Source organism: Nesoenas mayeri (assembly GCF_963082525.1).
Source record: "Nesoenas mayeri genome assembly, chromosome: 2".
NCBI lineage: Eukaryota > Metazoa > Chordata > Aves > Columbiformes > Columbidae > Nesoenas > Nesoenas mayeri.
The window spans coordinates 73545259-73562146 of record NC_137543.1 but is presented as its reverse complement, the minus strand read 5'-3'; the positions used below and the strand labels follow the sequence as shown (position 1 = coordinate 73562146).

The 16888-nt window shown below is 37.2% G+C and overlaps 1 protein-coding gene across 1 annotated transcript in view; it reads right to left on the bottom strand.

The window, feature by feature from the left end:
• COBL (cordon-bleu WH2 repeat protein) overlaps nt 1-16888 on the bottom strand; it is a gene marked incomplete at both ends in the record, with an annotated part of 160113 nt that overhangs the window by 70274 nt on the left and 72951 nt on the right. Inside the window, one exon of the mRNA XM_080364156.1 lies at nt 151-348. Coding sequence (XP_080220282.1) covers nt 151-348 — 198 coding nt within the window. The remainder of the gene's footprint in view (nt 1-150; nt 349-16888) is intronic.

Here is a 16888-nt window from a genome sequence, read left to right as displayed (position 1 = left end):
ATATGTACAAAACTCCAAGACTTTTGATAATTTTAATTTGTAAGATCAATAGTTCTGGTGAGTTGTAGTTAATGGCTTCAGCTCTGATGACTGAATTGACGGCAGTCAGCACACCAAGCAAAGAAGCCCATTCTGTGGTATCACTGTTACCTGCGCTGCTGTCTTGTCCTGTCCACTACTCGTCTCCATGTTCTGCAACGCAGGTGTCGCCACTGGTGGAGGAGGCGCTCTGCGCTTTTTCACTTCTGGATTTGCCGTCATTCCTGAGATGTTACCAAGGGACAGGGATGGACCCAGGCTACCAGAACGAGAATTCACCGAAGGGGAATTTGGTGCTGTGGAAAAACCCTGCAAAAGGATTAACATCTTGAATTAACATAACTTTTTAAAAACAATGGGAAAGAACGAAGAAAAACAAGACGCATCTGGTTACTATTTAAACAATGACATAAATAATCATGTATGTTCCTCTGCCAAACTTGGTGAATTGCAAACTTGTAACTTTTGGAAACTTCTAAAGGTCAACTGGAACAAAGCTTACAGGCAATATTAATAAGTCAGGAGGCACGATGTGCACCTGCTGCAGTTTAACAGTACTATTGATGGGAACGCTATTGCTGTTTGCTATTTAAAGTATAAGCTTCAACAAGACACATAATTGCTGTTATCCAAATCCATTTGCACCTGTATTTAAATCACAATACACATTTCTGAAAGCAAGATCTACTCTTAAATGACAACACTGCATTAATCACATGCTGCCCATGTCCCAGGCTTGTCTATTTCATTATTAGTCTGATGTACCTAAGTCTTCTCTACAGATTATTGAAGAGAAGCTCTGTAACCATCAAACTATTTCCAATTGACATGCACAAACAAGCATAATCATTCACAGTCTACTGAGAACAACCATTTAACCTGGTCAAAAGAAGTCCTACGGAAAGGTACCACTCTGGATTTCAGCAGGCCCAGATGAAAGGAAAAGCAGAAAGTTTTATTTCGGTAATTCCTTGATGTTAAAAATTACTTTGGTTTTCATTGAAAACTTAATGAAATCAATGGAAAAAGTTTCAATGATTTCAGATCAAGGCTTTAATACATTTTTGTTTTAATACACAAACAGAAATACATGCTGTCATACAGCAGTAACTCTACAAATACGAAAGACTGGGAAACACGATTGCTTGAAACCGTGCATTTTAAATTTAGTTTTGACACTTAAAATTCAACATAATTAATTTTTGAATCTGCTAATAAAGATCTTGCAAAACCTCTTCCCTCAAAACCTGTGAGTCATCTTTTGCTCTTTTTAATTAAGAGAAGCTTCTATAGTAAATTGAAGATTTTACTTTTTAATTAAGTTATGAGACAGTCGCTTCTGCTACGAAACATCTTCTGTGAAACCATCACTGATACCAATCCACCGTGAGTCGGAGCAGGATACTTATTCTGGGAGGACAGGGTGATGACCGTGGCTGATAAGGCAGCTCTTATCACAACAGAACATGCTACAACACTTCTGAGCTCACCCATTGAGGACATAAAGCTCTCAAGTAGGAATTTTGCCCAAGACCACAGAATACATAGGCTCAGGAAATTAAAAGACATCATAAATCCCACCATTTTCTAAATAAAGTTTTTCGAACCTAAACTGTCCACTCTGGAAAGTGCTGGAAAATGTTTTGCCTCAAACATATGGCTGCCTCAAGACTCAAGTGGACATCTGGATTTCGTTAGGAGTGTAACAGTTCTCTGAACTCAAGAGCAGTAACAGCTTCTTCACCTTTGTAGCAAATAAAGAAAAAAGCTCCAAATGGAAGGTGGGATTTAAAATATTAGGTCTAATCTCATAAAGAAATATACTCTATTCCTGGCCCTATAGTTTGGGCAGTGGAAAATAAAATGATCTCATCTGTAACCTGAAGGTTTAAGTCACTCTCTGTGCATAATGTACCTGGTCCTACCAAATACAGTTTGTTTACTCCTAAAGAAATGACAGCATTCACAGGGTGGAATATAAAGTTGTCTCCTCTTTTCACACACTTATAAAATGACTAAACAAAACAATTTTAAAGCATACTGTAGAGTTATGCTTTTTTGACTGTTTTAATTCTTTGATTTTCTCTGCTGGACAAAAAGGTTGAGAAACTTTGTTAAGAGATTAGGAGATATATATGAACAATAAAAACCCCCTAAAACTTCCCTCCCAGAAGTACAAATTACAGGGTACCAGTAAGAAAACAAGATATATCGGATTTTAAATTAATCTCCTATTCAATTCTACCTCCAGGTCTTGCGGCTGAAGAGCTATAGAATCCTTTTCAGACCACTATGAAGGAATACAATGATGAACAACTAAACATTTTAAAGCAGCTATTTTTTTTTAAAGTTTGGATTTTCTAACAGAAGATACAGAAAAAAAACGTAATACTTACATGACACTATAAATAGTTTATAATAAAAAGACTTTAATGAAAGGAAAAAAAAACACCTTGGAAATTCATCAATGCTTTCTTTTCCAAGTCCAACTTTTATATCAAGCCTATTATTTACTGAATGAGCAGTTCAAGAATGCTCATGTTAAGACTCTTCCCATAAAATAAAAACTCTATTCCAGGGGAATAGAATGAGGAAAATGGGTTCACAGCAGCTTTGAACTCTTTGAGCTCTGTCTAACTGGGGGCAGACCTTCAAGATCTCCTTGTGTGCAGTCCTTTTCATTAGCTTTAATAGAAAAACAAACAAACAAACAAAAAAACAAACAAAAACCCCCAAAACAAACAAAACAAAACCAAAACCAACTTTGGACACAAACCACTGACACAAGTATTTTCAGTCTGATTCGTCTTTTTTTGTAAACCAGGTCTACAGATACAACACCTTACCCAGCTTTTATATTTTATGTTGTGTTAGATTCAGTGCAGCTTCTTTCCAAATCAGTGGATTTGGGAGGTTTGGTTTTCAGGCAGGTTAGCAAGGCAACTATTAAGAGCATACAACATTAATTAAGCGAACTTGCAGGGACCTGATATGTACATGTCATTTACCCAAACCACCTCTCATTTCTTGTTGTTTTAATTTATCAGTGGACCAATTTCAGTGGAATTACTCAAATTACAGCAGTGTAAGTGAGAGGAAAGCCAAGCAAAAGAAGTTCCTACAATCCGTATGTTTTGTTTTTTGGGGAAAAAAGAAAGGCAAAAAAGGAAAAAAAAATCGTATCAGAAAAAGAAAATTAATGGCAATGACTCAAATAAAGAACTTTTACAAATGTCTCCCAACTTGTAAAAATATAGTCTTTGACGGACCACTAGTGTTAAAAGAACTTTGCTAGCAGTCCAAACAATAATTAAGTAGCGCAATCTAGCAACATAAAAGTTTCCTTTTTTTTTTCCTTCCCTAAATTAAGACAAAACAAACCCAACACAATTACAGATAATCCAACATAGGTCGGCAGGCAAGTTAGGCTCTAGTCGAGCACAGGTCTTGAACGTGTACTGAGCCACAACCATGGCCTAAAGCCCAATTCAATTCCATGAAGTAGAAGTCGGAAGGAGACAAGAAAGAGCTGAAGCACCTCCATATCTACATCTGATGCCATCTGATTTCACGGATCCATTGTTTTATGTTATACTTGCCAGGTAGTTTTTTCCCTCTCATTGAACTTCAAAATCTAAATAACTCATTTTTTTTCTAACATACAAGATGGTTTCTTTCAGGTTAAGCAGTTTAATTTTAGGACATCTTTCCTACTAGTCCTTCTAGTTGAAATGTAGCTTTCAAAGATTTTTTGGAAGGGCAGAGGGGCTGTTAAAAACACAGAAGTGTGAATACTCTGAGTAACCTGGCAACTTGGGCATTCCAGTCCCCTTTACAAAAGAGATTGAGAAGTCAGTTTTCTCCAAGACTCCCAAAGCCCACAGCCTGCTGAGGTCAATACAAGCTAGATTAAGAGCCTAAAGTAAAGACTGCTCTGCGTTTCAAGGTCATAAATCTAGAGTGCAATTATGAAACGTCTTTCGCAAACTATCCCTTTTTAAGGATGAACAGAAGCTCTGATATCTTAGGGATACTTCTGAAAATTTTAATGTTAATATTAATAAAATAATGTAAGATTAATCTATTAAAATGTAACTGTACCACTGTGAACATTCAGTTTTACAAAAACAGATACGTATAAAAATGGAAGTCAGCTTATGTTTGTTTTCAAAAGGTATCCTTCATATACAACCCTCTTACTCAAAGCCCTGTTATTAGCATTTCCTTGGTTTTCTGGTGACACTAAGTGGCATTTAAAGGTCAGCAAGGAAGAGACTGCCGTTTGCCTGTGAGAGTGATTTGACTTCCCGTTCCCTGTCCACACCGGTCAATAAAAATTTTTCAAAATGTCAAGTTCCTTTCCTGCGAGGCTGCTCCAGCCAGGCCTTTCTTCCGCAGCTCTTTGCCAAAACTCACATATTTGAGCTCCTAGTCTTGTTATGCAATTTCCTTCTGAGAAGTTTTTAAATCAAAAGTAATCAATTGAGCTGTTTTTAAGCACCCAAAATACCAGATGCATAAGCAAAAAGAGTTTTTATTTTTTTTCCAAAACAGAGACAGAAATAAGAATAAAGGAAATTTTTTTTTTTTTTTTGCAAGTGTACTGTGGGTAAATATGAAAGGTGAGATTTAGAGCAGGCAGACAAATCCATCTACTCAGTGACAGCAAGAATATTTATGCCTGTTGGACATTTAAACTCCATTAATGCGTACTTTTATTGATCTGCTGAATGACACCTTAACTGATTACACTTGGCCATTTAAAATGCCAGACAGGTTGGAGGCTGCTTTCCTTCACATGATACTGAAATTCCTTATACCAGCACTAAATGCGACAACACCAGAACTGAATTAATCCAAGCTCCTGTTTCAAAACCAACGTGTAATACTGCGGTCGTGATATTACTTGGAGAGATAGTTTAAAAATAAACAAACAAAAAACAAACCAACAAACAAACCCAACAACAACAACAAAACTGTTTCAGATTTTCCTTTCTAACCAGCCACACTGAAATGCAGTTTGTATTTTGTACTCCTCAAAGCTCCTTGTGATTCTAGTACTTGCATTCAGTTTGCAGTCAGATATGACAAAGAAAACAAACAAAAAACCCCACAAACTTTTCCTACTCTGAACTAAAAATTAAACATATTTTTAATGCACTTTATGTTGCTTTATTATCTCATTGCATTTTGCTATTGGTAGGAAATGATCTGGTCATCCATCACAATATTAAAAGAGAAGCAGTTACCTAAGTTCCGCAACAGTTACTGTACAGGCAGTACCACGTCATTTTTATATGTCTGGTGAGTAGGCTTTCGAGGTTTTACTGTAAAAGTTTTGAGTTATACTTTGAAGTCTGTAAAACTACAGTGTTCTTGTGCTTGTATGAGTCTATTTTAGTATCTAGCTAGGAATTCCACATTTTGTGGTCAAGCCCCATTTGGTGGAAGCCAGAACTCACACAAACAGAATTAGAAATGCCTGAGAATGCTCCTCTGCTGTGCCCCTGCCAGTTCCCCCTCATCACGGCCAACCATGCTCCTCTCGTTTTAGCACAAAGTTTGTTGATCACAAATCCTAGCAGTGCCAGGTACAAGGAGGTCATCTCCTTCACAAAGGCATCTGCTTTATCTCCCAGCACTGAAACAGCATGACCGATGTGTCCCTGCAGAGGTTACTAAAACTTTCTTATAACACAGGTCCCCACTGTCCATAATTACATTATTTTTTTACTTAACTATCCTTATCATCAGAATTTTCTTCCTTGTACCTTAAATTTCCCTTCCTATAAGTTTATCTGATTACTTCTTGTCCTCCCCTCAGGTAAGGCCATGTGATGTAAAGAATCTCTATGTTTCTACAGCTTGGAGCACCACCTTGGTTTCCAGCTCCAAGTGATTTCTGTTCACTTTGCACCTGAATGGATATGGCAAAAATCACAAATAAGTTGATTACTTTTTTTTAGGAACAAATATTTTACTTTAATGTTTAGGAATATAAACTTTTCATTCAAATTATTAGTAGGTTGGAAAACATGGATTGGGAATACATGAAGTCCAGCTAAACACAAACATGTCTGTAAATTCTTGAAAATATAAAGAATCTGATGCAGTAAAACCAAGCCTAACTGCTAATGTTGATATCACCTACTACAACCACCTCCCTCAGTATTCACTCAGCCTGACAACACAAATTTCACCTGAGTTCTCCAAAAGCAAATAAACTACCATGCCACATATAAAGCAGTGGAATACAGATCGATGAGTTCAATAATGTATATTCAATATGCAAGCAACTCAGAGATTGTCAAATCATTCCTACTTCTTTGAGATTTTATAATAGATGTAATTCCTCAATGCTTTGAGAATAGAATCTTTTGAGTCACCTCTGGTGATTTAAAATTCAGTGTGTTTCCTCTAAATAATTTCTCCCAGTTTTGTGTTTCACTCTTCAGATCTTCTCAAGTCACACTACTCTTACTGCTTAACAAAATCTTTGTCTGCTACTGCTACCCAACAACATCCATGTCAACCTGAGGAAGTCTCCCTGGTAGAATGAAGAAGACAGTTGTACTATCAAGGGAAATGCATGCAATGATTTTTTTCCATCACAGTAATACACATAGAAAAGGGAAGACGAGCTAACTTGATTTAAATTTGCGTGCTTGTATCATCTCTTCTGTTTAAATCATAGTGTGTTTCAAATAAATCTATTGCTTTTTAAAAAAAGTAGAATCCCAAAAGAATGAGCAAAAATAACCTCTCGACAGGACAGGGCAGACAACAGCTTTTCTGAATGGTGGGACAGAGGGAAAGCAGGCAGGGCCCTGTCTGAACAACTCAGGAGTTGGGAGCAGGCAGCTGCCTGGTGCTAATGAGAAGACTGAAATGTATAAATCAGTGTTTAGAAGGCTCACATAAATCATTTGTCTCCTCTCCTGTCAACCTGGACACTGAAGTCATTGTAGAAACCAACAAGCACGTATCCTGTGGACCTTGTTGAGGAACTTGTGAAAGAAGATAAATGTATTTCCTTTGATTCAAAGCTGTTAGCACTAACAAGTCAGCCTCAACTCAATGCAGGGAAAATAGATTTGCTACAAATCTTTCTAATGCATGATTTGTTTAATTTATGACACTGTGTGTCCTATGAAGGATGACAAATTGTTTTGTTGAAATCTAAAGCTATTTAGCCACAAATAAAAGAAACTCAGGTTGCTAAACCTTCTTTTTCTAAACAAATGTGACCAGCAAAGCAAGTAGATATATGTTCAAGGAAACCAAACTTCAGCTCATAACTATACAAACTGATATATTCTCCACTTAATATTCTGCTTTCCAGCAGATTCTCACTTTGCAGAAATATGGCTAAAAAGCTGCGAAACATAAAATTATTAGAATATATTTCAACATTGGTATAAATCCAATTACATCCATGAAATAGCCATAAGCTTCAGCATGTGTGTATTACAGATATTTCTGTACATGGATATACTAAAATCACCATGACTTTTAAAACATCCATGCATGTCCAGTCCCTTAAAATGCCACACTAAGGTGACAGACACATGACAAGAGAAATCATAGGTATATATGCACAAGCTTCCAGAACATGTCAACCTGCTTCATGCCTTTGTGCTATGCAACTGATACCATCAGGCTGAAGGACAGCACACAAAGCACGTGTTGGTTTTTGTTGTTATTGTTGGGGGTTTCTGTTGTTTGTTTGTTTTTCAGGGTGCTTGTGGTGGTGGTTTGGTTTTGGTTGGTTGGTTGGTTTGGGCTTTTTTGTTTGTTTTAACTTTCTGGGTGACAGATGAGGTTTGAATACTACTAACGTGTAAATGTCCTTAGTTTTATTATGGATATGTAAACCCTCGTGAGACAGAACCATCATTAACATAGCATAGAAAACATTTCTGCATTGGCTATTTTCTATGCTACTCGGTATTTTAATAGAAACTTGGGTGGGTCCATCACTTGGGTGGGAGGTAGGAGTGCAGGCTGCAGATACAATCTGAAATTAATTCCAAAGTTAAGCTGAACCATGGGTGATAATCTGGGATGCTGGCAGATCCTTAGAATAATGTTTGTTTGCATTTCATACAACTGTAAAATGATTTATCTTGACTTTCAGAAGTGTGTGGACAACTTTGAGTCTCATTTGCTAGAATGCTGGTTTCCTTTTTTTTTTTTTAAAAAAAAATATAGTTTTGGGAAAATACCAGAATCAGTTTGTACAAAAAATGCACCCCCTGAGGGTTGATTTACATCTTTCTGGTTAAACAGCTAAAAACTTATCTTCCACAAGTACAAGCCTTTTTGTCACAGTGCACTGTCAAAACGTATCAGTCTAGAAAAAAACAACAAAAGACCATATTTTGAAAACAGACTTTTCATAACTGTCAGAAATACAAATATGCAAAGTCAATATGGGGAGAAAGATTAAATTCAAAATATTCCCAGAAGGGAATGGCTAATAAAAAATAGGCAGTCAGCAAACTTGGCTATTCATGTTACTTGTAATTTTTTGATAGCTATGTGCATATATGTTGAATAAGCATTAAATGACTTGATAGTGTGATGGATAACAAAGAAAAACTTTTGTCACATATTATGCCAGACCAAAAAAAAACCCCAACCAACCACCACCAGAACAGCAAATATATAAAGATTTGATATGAAAAGTCTCATAAAATGGGGACAGAAGATGGGCTTGTAACGACAGACATGCAGGGAGTTGTGGGACTACAGTGGGTCCTTGGATTCCCTGGTGGAGGGCATGGGAACAGAAATTAGCCTTGAAGATATTAAGGCCTACCCATGAGAGAGATGGGGGTAAAGGAGTATCCGGAGATGTTAAGGATGTATCCGTGAGAGAGAAGGGAGTAGAAGAGTAACGTTGATGATAGCAAAAATAGCCAATGAGATGTTACTGCTGTAACTTGTAACCAATAGTGAAGAGACACATGAATTGGTAAAACTGTATAAAAATGCACTTGTGTCAATAAATGGCATCTACTACTTTTATCCTGGAAGAACTTGGTCTATGTCATTTGTCCGTCTCAACCACGACAGGGAGTTTGGTGAATTATAAAAGGAAATGGGACAAAACGTAGAAATTACAAGTCTCTTTTGGACATTTGTCCGAGTGATACAAAAACAGAGAAAGAAGTAGGAAAGAACATAGGAAGAAGCGAGGAACGAAACAAAACCACAGCCATTATGGGGAAAAACGAAGTGAGTAAGTTCACCAGATTTGACCAGAGAGTCCTTGCAGAAATTCAAAGACACAAGTCTGGAAAAGAAGAGGAGCAAAGCAAAAGCAGATGACTTCAGCAAATGCAATGATAGAGCACTGGCTCATATCCTGGGGAGGGAACAATAAACCAAGCAGACTGTGCAGAACAGAAACCATATTCTGCAAGAACATTTAATGACTGGTCACATGTTAACCAAGAAAGATGGTGATTTAATGCTTACTTGTTGACATGAAGACAGCGGGAGAAAATTACATGAACAGAACTCAAACTGGTAAAGATTCAGTACTAAAAAGAAAGGGGATTAATAATACAAAGATTTGTGAATGTGTAATAAATATTTCTGTAGCAGGGATTTAATGAATACAAGACCATGAAATGAGGCAAAATGGAACAAAATAACCTAAGAAACATCTTCAAATCTGCCACAAGAGGTCTAAAAGTCAATGACAGACTCTAATGGAAAAATGCATTTTAAAGAAATCTGAAGAAGAAAGAATTACAGGGGAAAATTCACATGGACTCCAAAATTGAATTCAGTTGCAGTGTAGAAAGACAGAAAAATATCAAGCCAGAAGGAAAATAAGGAAAGAACATTTGAGAAGAGGCCATGTCCACTTGGCCTTCAAAGGCCACTTGTAGATGTAGTGAGAGCAATCTTGAAAGAATGAGGATAGAAAAAGCCAAATTTTTGTAGGTCAGAAAAGGCTGGTTTCTCCTTTCACTTACAATTTTGCACTGTGTGAAAAGAGATTAGCTCAATCGAATAGTGTTGAATAACCAAGCCAAAAATCAAAATCTGTCTTCATTAATGGTCTGGCAACAGGCTTCCAGTTCAAAAGGTCAAAGACCAACAAGAGCAAAAAAGACATTTTCATAATTTCCACTGGTGTTAAGCATTCATCAATCATAAATAACCACAAAAAGGATCAGAGGTCTTGAGTTAAACAAATTCATCATTGCAATAAGAGTTTCGTTTCTCTAGGTTTACTAAGCCTTTTAAACCAATCAGCCAATGTATTTGGTCCATTGAAGTTGGCAGTTGTTATACTTGCGATATATGACCTTCCAAAATTGAAAATATTTTGAAAAACTACTGAGAAGAACTTCTGCTGCAATAAATTCTTTCAGCATATAGGAACTATCAAACCCCTAGTGTTGATCATCTTCAATATATTTTCATTGTAGATATGCCAATTTATACTGGAGTAGGAGATGGAAACTTCACATAAAACATACCATTTAAAAAATATGTGCTCTAATGTCTGCATAGCAAATTTTTATGGGGACCAGAATTATGAATGGAATAGTTCCTGGCATGCGTTTTTTGGGTGTGTATTTGTTTGGTTTTGAGGAAATAATTTCCGGTTTTTACTGAAAGTATTTTTATTCCAGTTAAATTTAAAAGTGTTTTTTCGCCATTTTAATGACACTGTTGTCCTTACGCAAGTTTTCCAGAGACAAGAAACACTAACGATCAATTCTCATTATCTTTCAGTGTCTGCTGACACTCTGATACATATGACTTTTGGCCTCTCAAAATCTCTACTTATTATAGCTGTTGATAAATGGAAAAAACCAATATCGAAATTCAAAAGCAAATTTTCACCAAGAACTGCAGAACTTCTCTAAATTCAAAGGAGTTGCTCTGATTTATTCAAGCTCTGGGAACTGAGTTCTAGCTCCAGTCCCTATAAACCCAATTCCCACACAAATACTTTGTTAATTTAACAGGAAGTTGTGCAGCTACTCTTCCCTTTGAAGTCTACGGTAAATGTAGGTGTTTAGCTAGGAGACAAGTAAGTTCATCCAACTGTCAAAGCAAATTTTCAGAAAGTAAGTTTTACACTTTTTAATGATAAAACTGCCAAAAATATTCCTGTAAAACAATGCAACCTCTGAGGTTTTTAAAGCTTAAATTAAAAGAACAAATCAGCTTCTGAACTCTGAAACTAGCGCAAATCTTAACACAAATCCTAATTACAGTTTCACTAAGAGGATTCTAGCAACATGAATCAGAAGTCAACAGCCAGAAATTTTACTGTTTCAATTAGTTCTTTGAGATGTTTGGATGCACATGTGTGTGGGTGGGTGGGTGTACATGTCCTCTGTGTGTGTACATACGTGTATCTACATACCAACCCAGGTACGTATACATATACAAAATGTATTACTTCCATTAGCCCTTTCAGACGTCTACGTGCATGTTTGTGCGTGTGTGTATGTACACTTAAGCAAGTCCCCAAACTGTATCTGCAGCTTCTATGCTGAGAATTTCCAGCAGCAAGTCACAGCACTGAAGCAGACCAGTCCTTTAAGGAGGTTTGACAGCTTGCTGCAGAAGACAAAACCAAAAGGCAACCCTCTCCTGCTGGACAATGGATAGAGCACATCCAGGTTTCATACGCAGCCATCTTCTGTTTCAGAACACCTACAGATCAATAACTACAGAAATTAAGCTTGTCCCATTAAAGGAGATGAACAATTTGGGTAGAAAATATATATGCTTATACTCAACACAAGTCACAAGCAAATTCATTTCAGGATCTCAGTCTTGCAAGAAGCTGAAATTCATATCCAAGCTGCTTCTCCATCTTGGAGGATTCTCCAAGGCTGTCCTCTTTGGAGAATAATCAATATCCCGAACACACTGGCAAAAATCACAGTTCAATAACTGGGTACAGAAGAACAGGTTAAGAATAAAGACACATACCCCTCTCCGAATTGTCTGAGAATTATATTCAAATATTACTTCAAACATCCATGGCCTTTTATTTTTTCCCTATTGTGAGCACTCATTATTATCCTTTGACTTCAACTAAACCAGCTCACTTTCTAAATAAAAGTGAAGTGGTTACTACTGCAAAGCAACTGGAAGTACTGCTGTGCTGAAGTCCAAGCTATTTCAGCCTTTTCCCACTTTTATATATACTCCATATTGCAGTATACTATAGCCAAATAATTTTCTCCAAGTCTAAAAATTCAGCACTATATCCTTAGAACACCAGAGCCTGATTTGTGAATGTTTCATTCCTCAGAAACAGTTTTTCCCACTGTGTATAGCCCTGCTTCCTTTGTGAATTTAGTGTGAAATACTAAGAAGTCACAGCTCTCCTGTCTATTTACTCCCACTGAGTGGAGTATTCCAGCCCACTGGAGCGCAGTCCCCACTGAGAAGCTGGGGCCGAAACTTTTCAATTTCAGTCCCAAATTTAACAGACACTGAAGTTAAAAACCACGGAAATAGATACAACATAGACCTACAGCTGGACTTTCACTTCCACAATACATCTTAAACTGGGCAAGCAATGCTGAGAATTTTGCTTTCTTCTTTGGGTATACACTTCATATAACAAAGAAAAAACTGCTTTTGCAACAAATTATTGGTCTGTGAAAGCCACTCCTTTTCTTCGCCTCTGTTTGCAATTCATCTTCTACAAGACTTAACCTGTTTACTCTGGGGTTTTCTCCTTCCCCAGTGAGAAAATGCTCCATCAATTAAGCAACTTCAATGGGTTTATCTGTGTCAACCGCCCCACAAGAAGGAATGAAGGTCTTATATTTTCAAAGATGATTTCAAAATGGCCTAGCATAGATAATGGCTAACGACTCATCAAGGACATAGTCCAAAGTCTGTTGAAACCAGCAGGAATTTTTCCATTGGCTCTAGCGAGTTTTACATCAAGTCTTTGATGGTCACTCGAACTTTATGATGCCAGGAGACAGTAATGCTCTAAACTATGCTGCTGCTGTCATTTCTCCAGGAAATCTTTTTCAGTACACTTTCAAACTCAATAAAAATCATAACAACGCCAGAAGAGAAAGCATAGCTCTGATTTTTTAAACACAAAGTTTGGCTCCAGATACCCATAGTTTAGTCTCTACAGCTAAAGAAATGAAAAACATAAAGCACCTCCCACAAGACACATGTGAATCGGGTCACAACCAAGAGACAAGGAGTACTTTTAAAAGCGTGATTAAAATGCAAGTTAAAAACCAAAATCCAAAAAACCCAATGCATGATCAGATATCCTGATGTACAGACTAATTGTGTAACTATTTGGCAGGGGTTTAAAAAAACAAAATGTAGCCCCCAAAATGATGTTAAACAGTACATGAATACACATCTACAAAGCTAACAGACCCCACACTACTTTCACCCTGAGCACTATGCTTTCTTTTGACATGATATTCAGCCACAGGAAATTAAAAGTAGAACAATATATTAAAGACAGTTCACAATCCACAGGAAGAACATCAAGAAATCTCAAAGTGCTGCCTTTCTATAGGTAGAGGATAAAGTGTGGGGTTTTTATGTTTGTTTTGGGTTTTGTTTTGTTGGTTTTTGTTGTGTTGCTGTTGCTTGTTTGTTTTTGTTTTCTTGGTTTTTTCTTAATGCAAACAGGTTGCATAGAATATTTTCCTGCAAAAATCTTTTTTTCTCCTTTATTTTGTGAGGAGGAAGAAGGTGTCACAACTTTGGAAAGGCAAGTGGCTTTTAATTAAATAGTAGTTAATGACCTTGACTTGTAGAATTGCAAGTGGTTTTAGTTGATATTGTCTTTCTGATCTGTAACCCTTAAACTAGAAGGATCTTGTTTAACGTTTGTTAATTTAAAACAGCCACACTATCCACTATTACCCCCCTCCCACCGCTGCTGCACTAATCTCCCAGGCCAGCTGCCCAAATGTTTACATTTGAAGAGCTTTCTCTGTTTGTGCAGAAATGGTCTCTGCACAGTATCTCTCAACTGTACATTTGCCAGAATCAAGGCAAGAAAAGCCTCACTGCTGGAATTCTTGATTAATAAATAGTCCTAAATATTTCTTCTTCCCTTCCTCCCTCTGTCAAATCCACTGCCATTAGATTTTTAGTAGGCAAACCTCCACAGTGCACTTTACTGGCCTGACTCTCGTCCTATGCAAACAACTGTAAATCAGAACAAGCTCCATTTAGAGTCAATGAAATCAGACCATCTCTGTGTTGAACTGGGAGAGATCAAAATCAAGATGTGTACCTGAGCATTTCCTGGGATGGAAAGAAGAAAAAGTTATAATCAAGGAGGGAGGTGTGGGGGGAACTAAACACTAACAATTATAAATCTACCGGTAATCTCTCCATCTCTCTGTGTCAGTAAACTTGAGAAGCTGCCTACACAGCTCACATCCTAGACATTGGTCGCTTATGGCTCTTTCATCAGGTCACCAAGGTACTGATCCAGCAAAACACTTAGACAGGTGCTTGGTATGACACTGAAAAAGTCAATAGGTCCAGCTCCTACAGCTACTCACCTATTTAAGAACTCTATGGGGCTATGTCTTGCTATTTGCCTTGATCTGCTTTCTCTTCTGGCCTTGCAGCTGACCATATTTTCCTTAGTTTCCCCGAGTATTTTGAGCTCTGCTCAAAAGTGTAAATGATCTAAAAAAATAACTCAAGAAATCGGATCTCCCTGAAGGTGCTATTACTTCATGCTGTTGTGAAAGTCTCTAAGATTGACCGTTATTTGTCACACTCTTTCCTCTCTCCAGCTCACATCCCAAAGTGCTGTTGAGAATTCAAATGAAATATTAAACACTGCAGAATAAAAGTAGTGCCTGAAATTATTTGTAATAATTTCTGCTAATCTCAAAAGAGGATATCAGTATTGGAGCTGCACATAAGATCAATAAAACCTAACTTAACAGTTGTTTATTAAAAAAAAGAAGAAATAATGCGAAACAGCTACAGAGACTATAGGCATAAGAAGCTGTCATTTTGTAGTGAACAATTAAGTGGCACACACAGTACTGAGTGCCATACAGTCTTTGCTTCACACACAGAACTCCTTTTGGAGTTAAAAGGAGACCTGTAGGGCCTGCTAAGCCTCATGTAGGCTTGACTTTGCATGAGAGAACTAATCCATAGAGTTCACTTAGGAAAACTCCATCAAAGTAAAATGCATTGTGTCCTGTCAGCAAATGCTGTTTTGCAAATCCTCCCTCACCTACTGTAAGATGTTATTGAGACATAAGGTTTCACATGCTACCAAGCAGCTCAGTTTTGCCAGCGAACAATAATACATAGAACAAATACGTGTGGAAATCATGAGATCATCTAATTAAAAGAAATGTTATTGTTTGCCACTACTTTTAATGAAATTGAGTCTTCACTGTCCACAGAAGAAGCTGGAAATGAATCAAATCCTATTAGCGCTCATGCCTCAGAAATTGTTTGCAAAAGAAAAGAAATTATACCTTAGCCAGTGTTGAAAATCTTCACTGTATCTAAAATCTACATATGCTAATAGAACATTTTAGACTAATGTACTAAATCTACGGTCACATGAGATTCAGATTATGCCACTACAAAAACCGGTGTTACTGTCTGAAAAAAATTTTCTATTGCATATTAGAAATATGGAGTCAATAAATACACACTAATCCTTTCATTACAGTAGCTAAATTTGGAAAGCATTACAAGAAATATTTTCGATATCCATCATTGAATCAAACAGAAATGTACTTTGCAGTGGAATTAATTAATTCCCTGACTCATTCCCAGACCACCCCAAATTTAAACACAAAAAACATTTTATGTTCACAGAAATAGGTGACAGACTTTTTTAAGGAACTACATCTCTGCTTATCCAACTACAGAAAAGCCTGATCCTGGGATAAACTTTTCTTTAAAGGTGGTATTTTCCACATCACTGTATGCTTGCCAGTTATACCAGGAACAACATGCTGAATAAATTATGACCGAACATGAATTACAAGGCTATTATACCCTATTAAGGGGCTCTGGTAATATTAAATACCAAAGAAGTAAAGCTTGAGTGGTTGAAATGTCACTAGAAAAATCTCAAATGGAATTTAAGTTTGTCTTTGAGTTTTTTTTTAATGTCCTTTTATTAATGCAAATTAAAAGCCATTGGTCTTATTAGCTGCCGCTTTATTCTATTTTTTCCAGTGAGTTAACTTCAGAACTTTTCAGTGAAATCAGTAACAGAAGATGAATCAGACATAAAAGGATTTGGGTGGTTAAGGGTGTGTCACCAGGTCTTAATTAAACATCCGAGGGAGATATCTGAGCCAATTTACGCCAGACCGACTGGGTACATCCACAGCATAGAGAACCATGTCATGCAGCCCACGTCTGAAAGCTGAATTCCCTCACACCAGCCTAACTTAACTGTGCCCCTGTTAGGCTGGGCCTCCCTAACTCAGCTGCTTTGTGCTTTCCCTTCAATATGCCTGACACACACCTTTTTGATGTGCTTACTCTCATTTTGGTGCCTGAATTCTGCTTCTGGGAGAGCTGAGCATGAAAACTGCTGAGAAACTATGCTTCAGTTTTAAGTTAGTCCTGCCTAAACCCCATCAGAATCCATAAACTGGCAGATCTCTCCATCTTCATCAGCCAAAGGGCTTGATTCAACAGGCTCACTTAAAGCACAACTAAGAAACCGGGCTCCACAAAAAACGTGACTGCTAGAAGAGGCAGATTCGGCATTTCTCTCCCGCCTTGTTCTCCCCCCAAGTTCAGTGATTCAATAAGACTACAGTAAATCCAGATTCGAAACCTTCTTCTAGTTGAGAAAAAACAA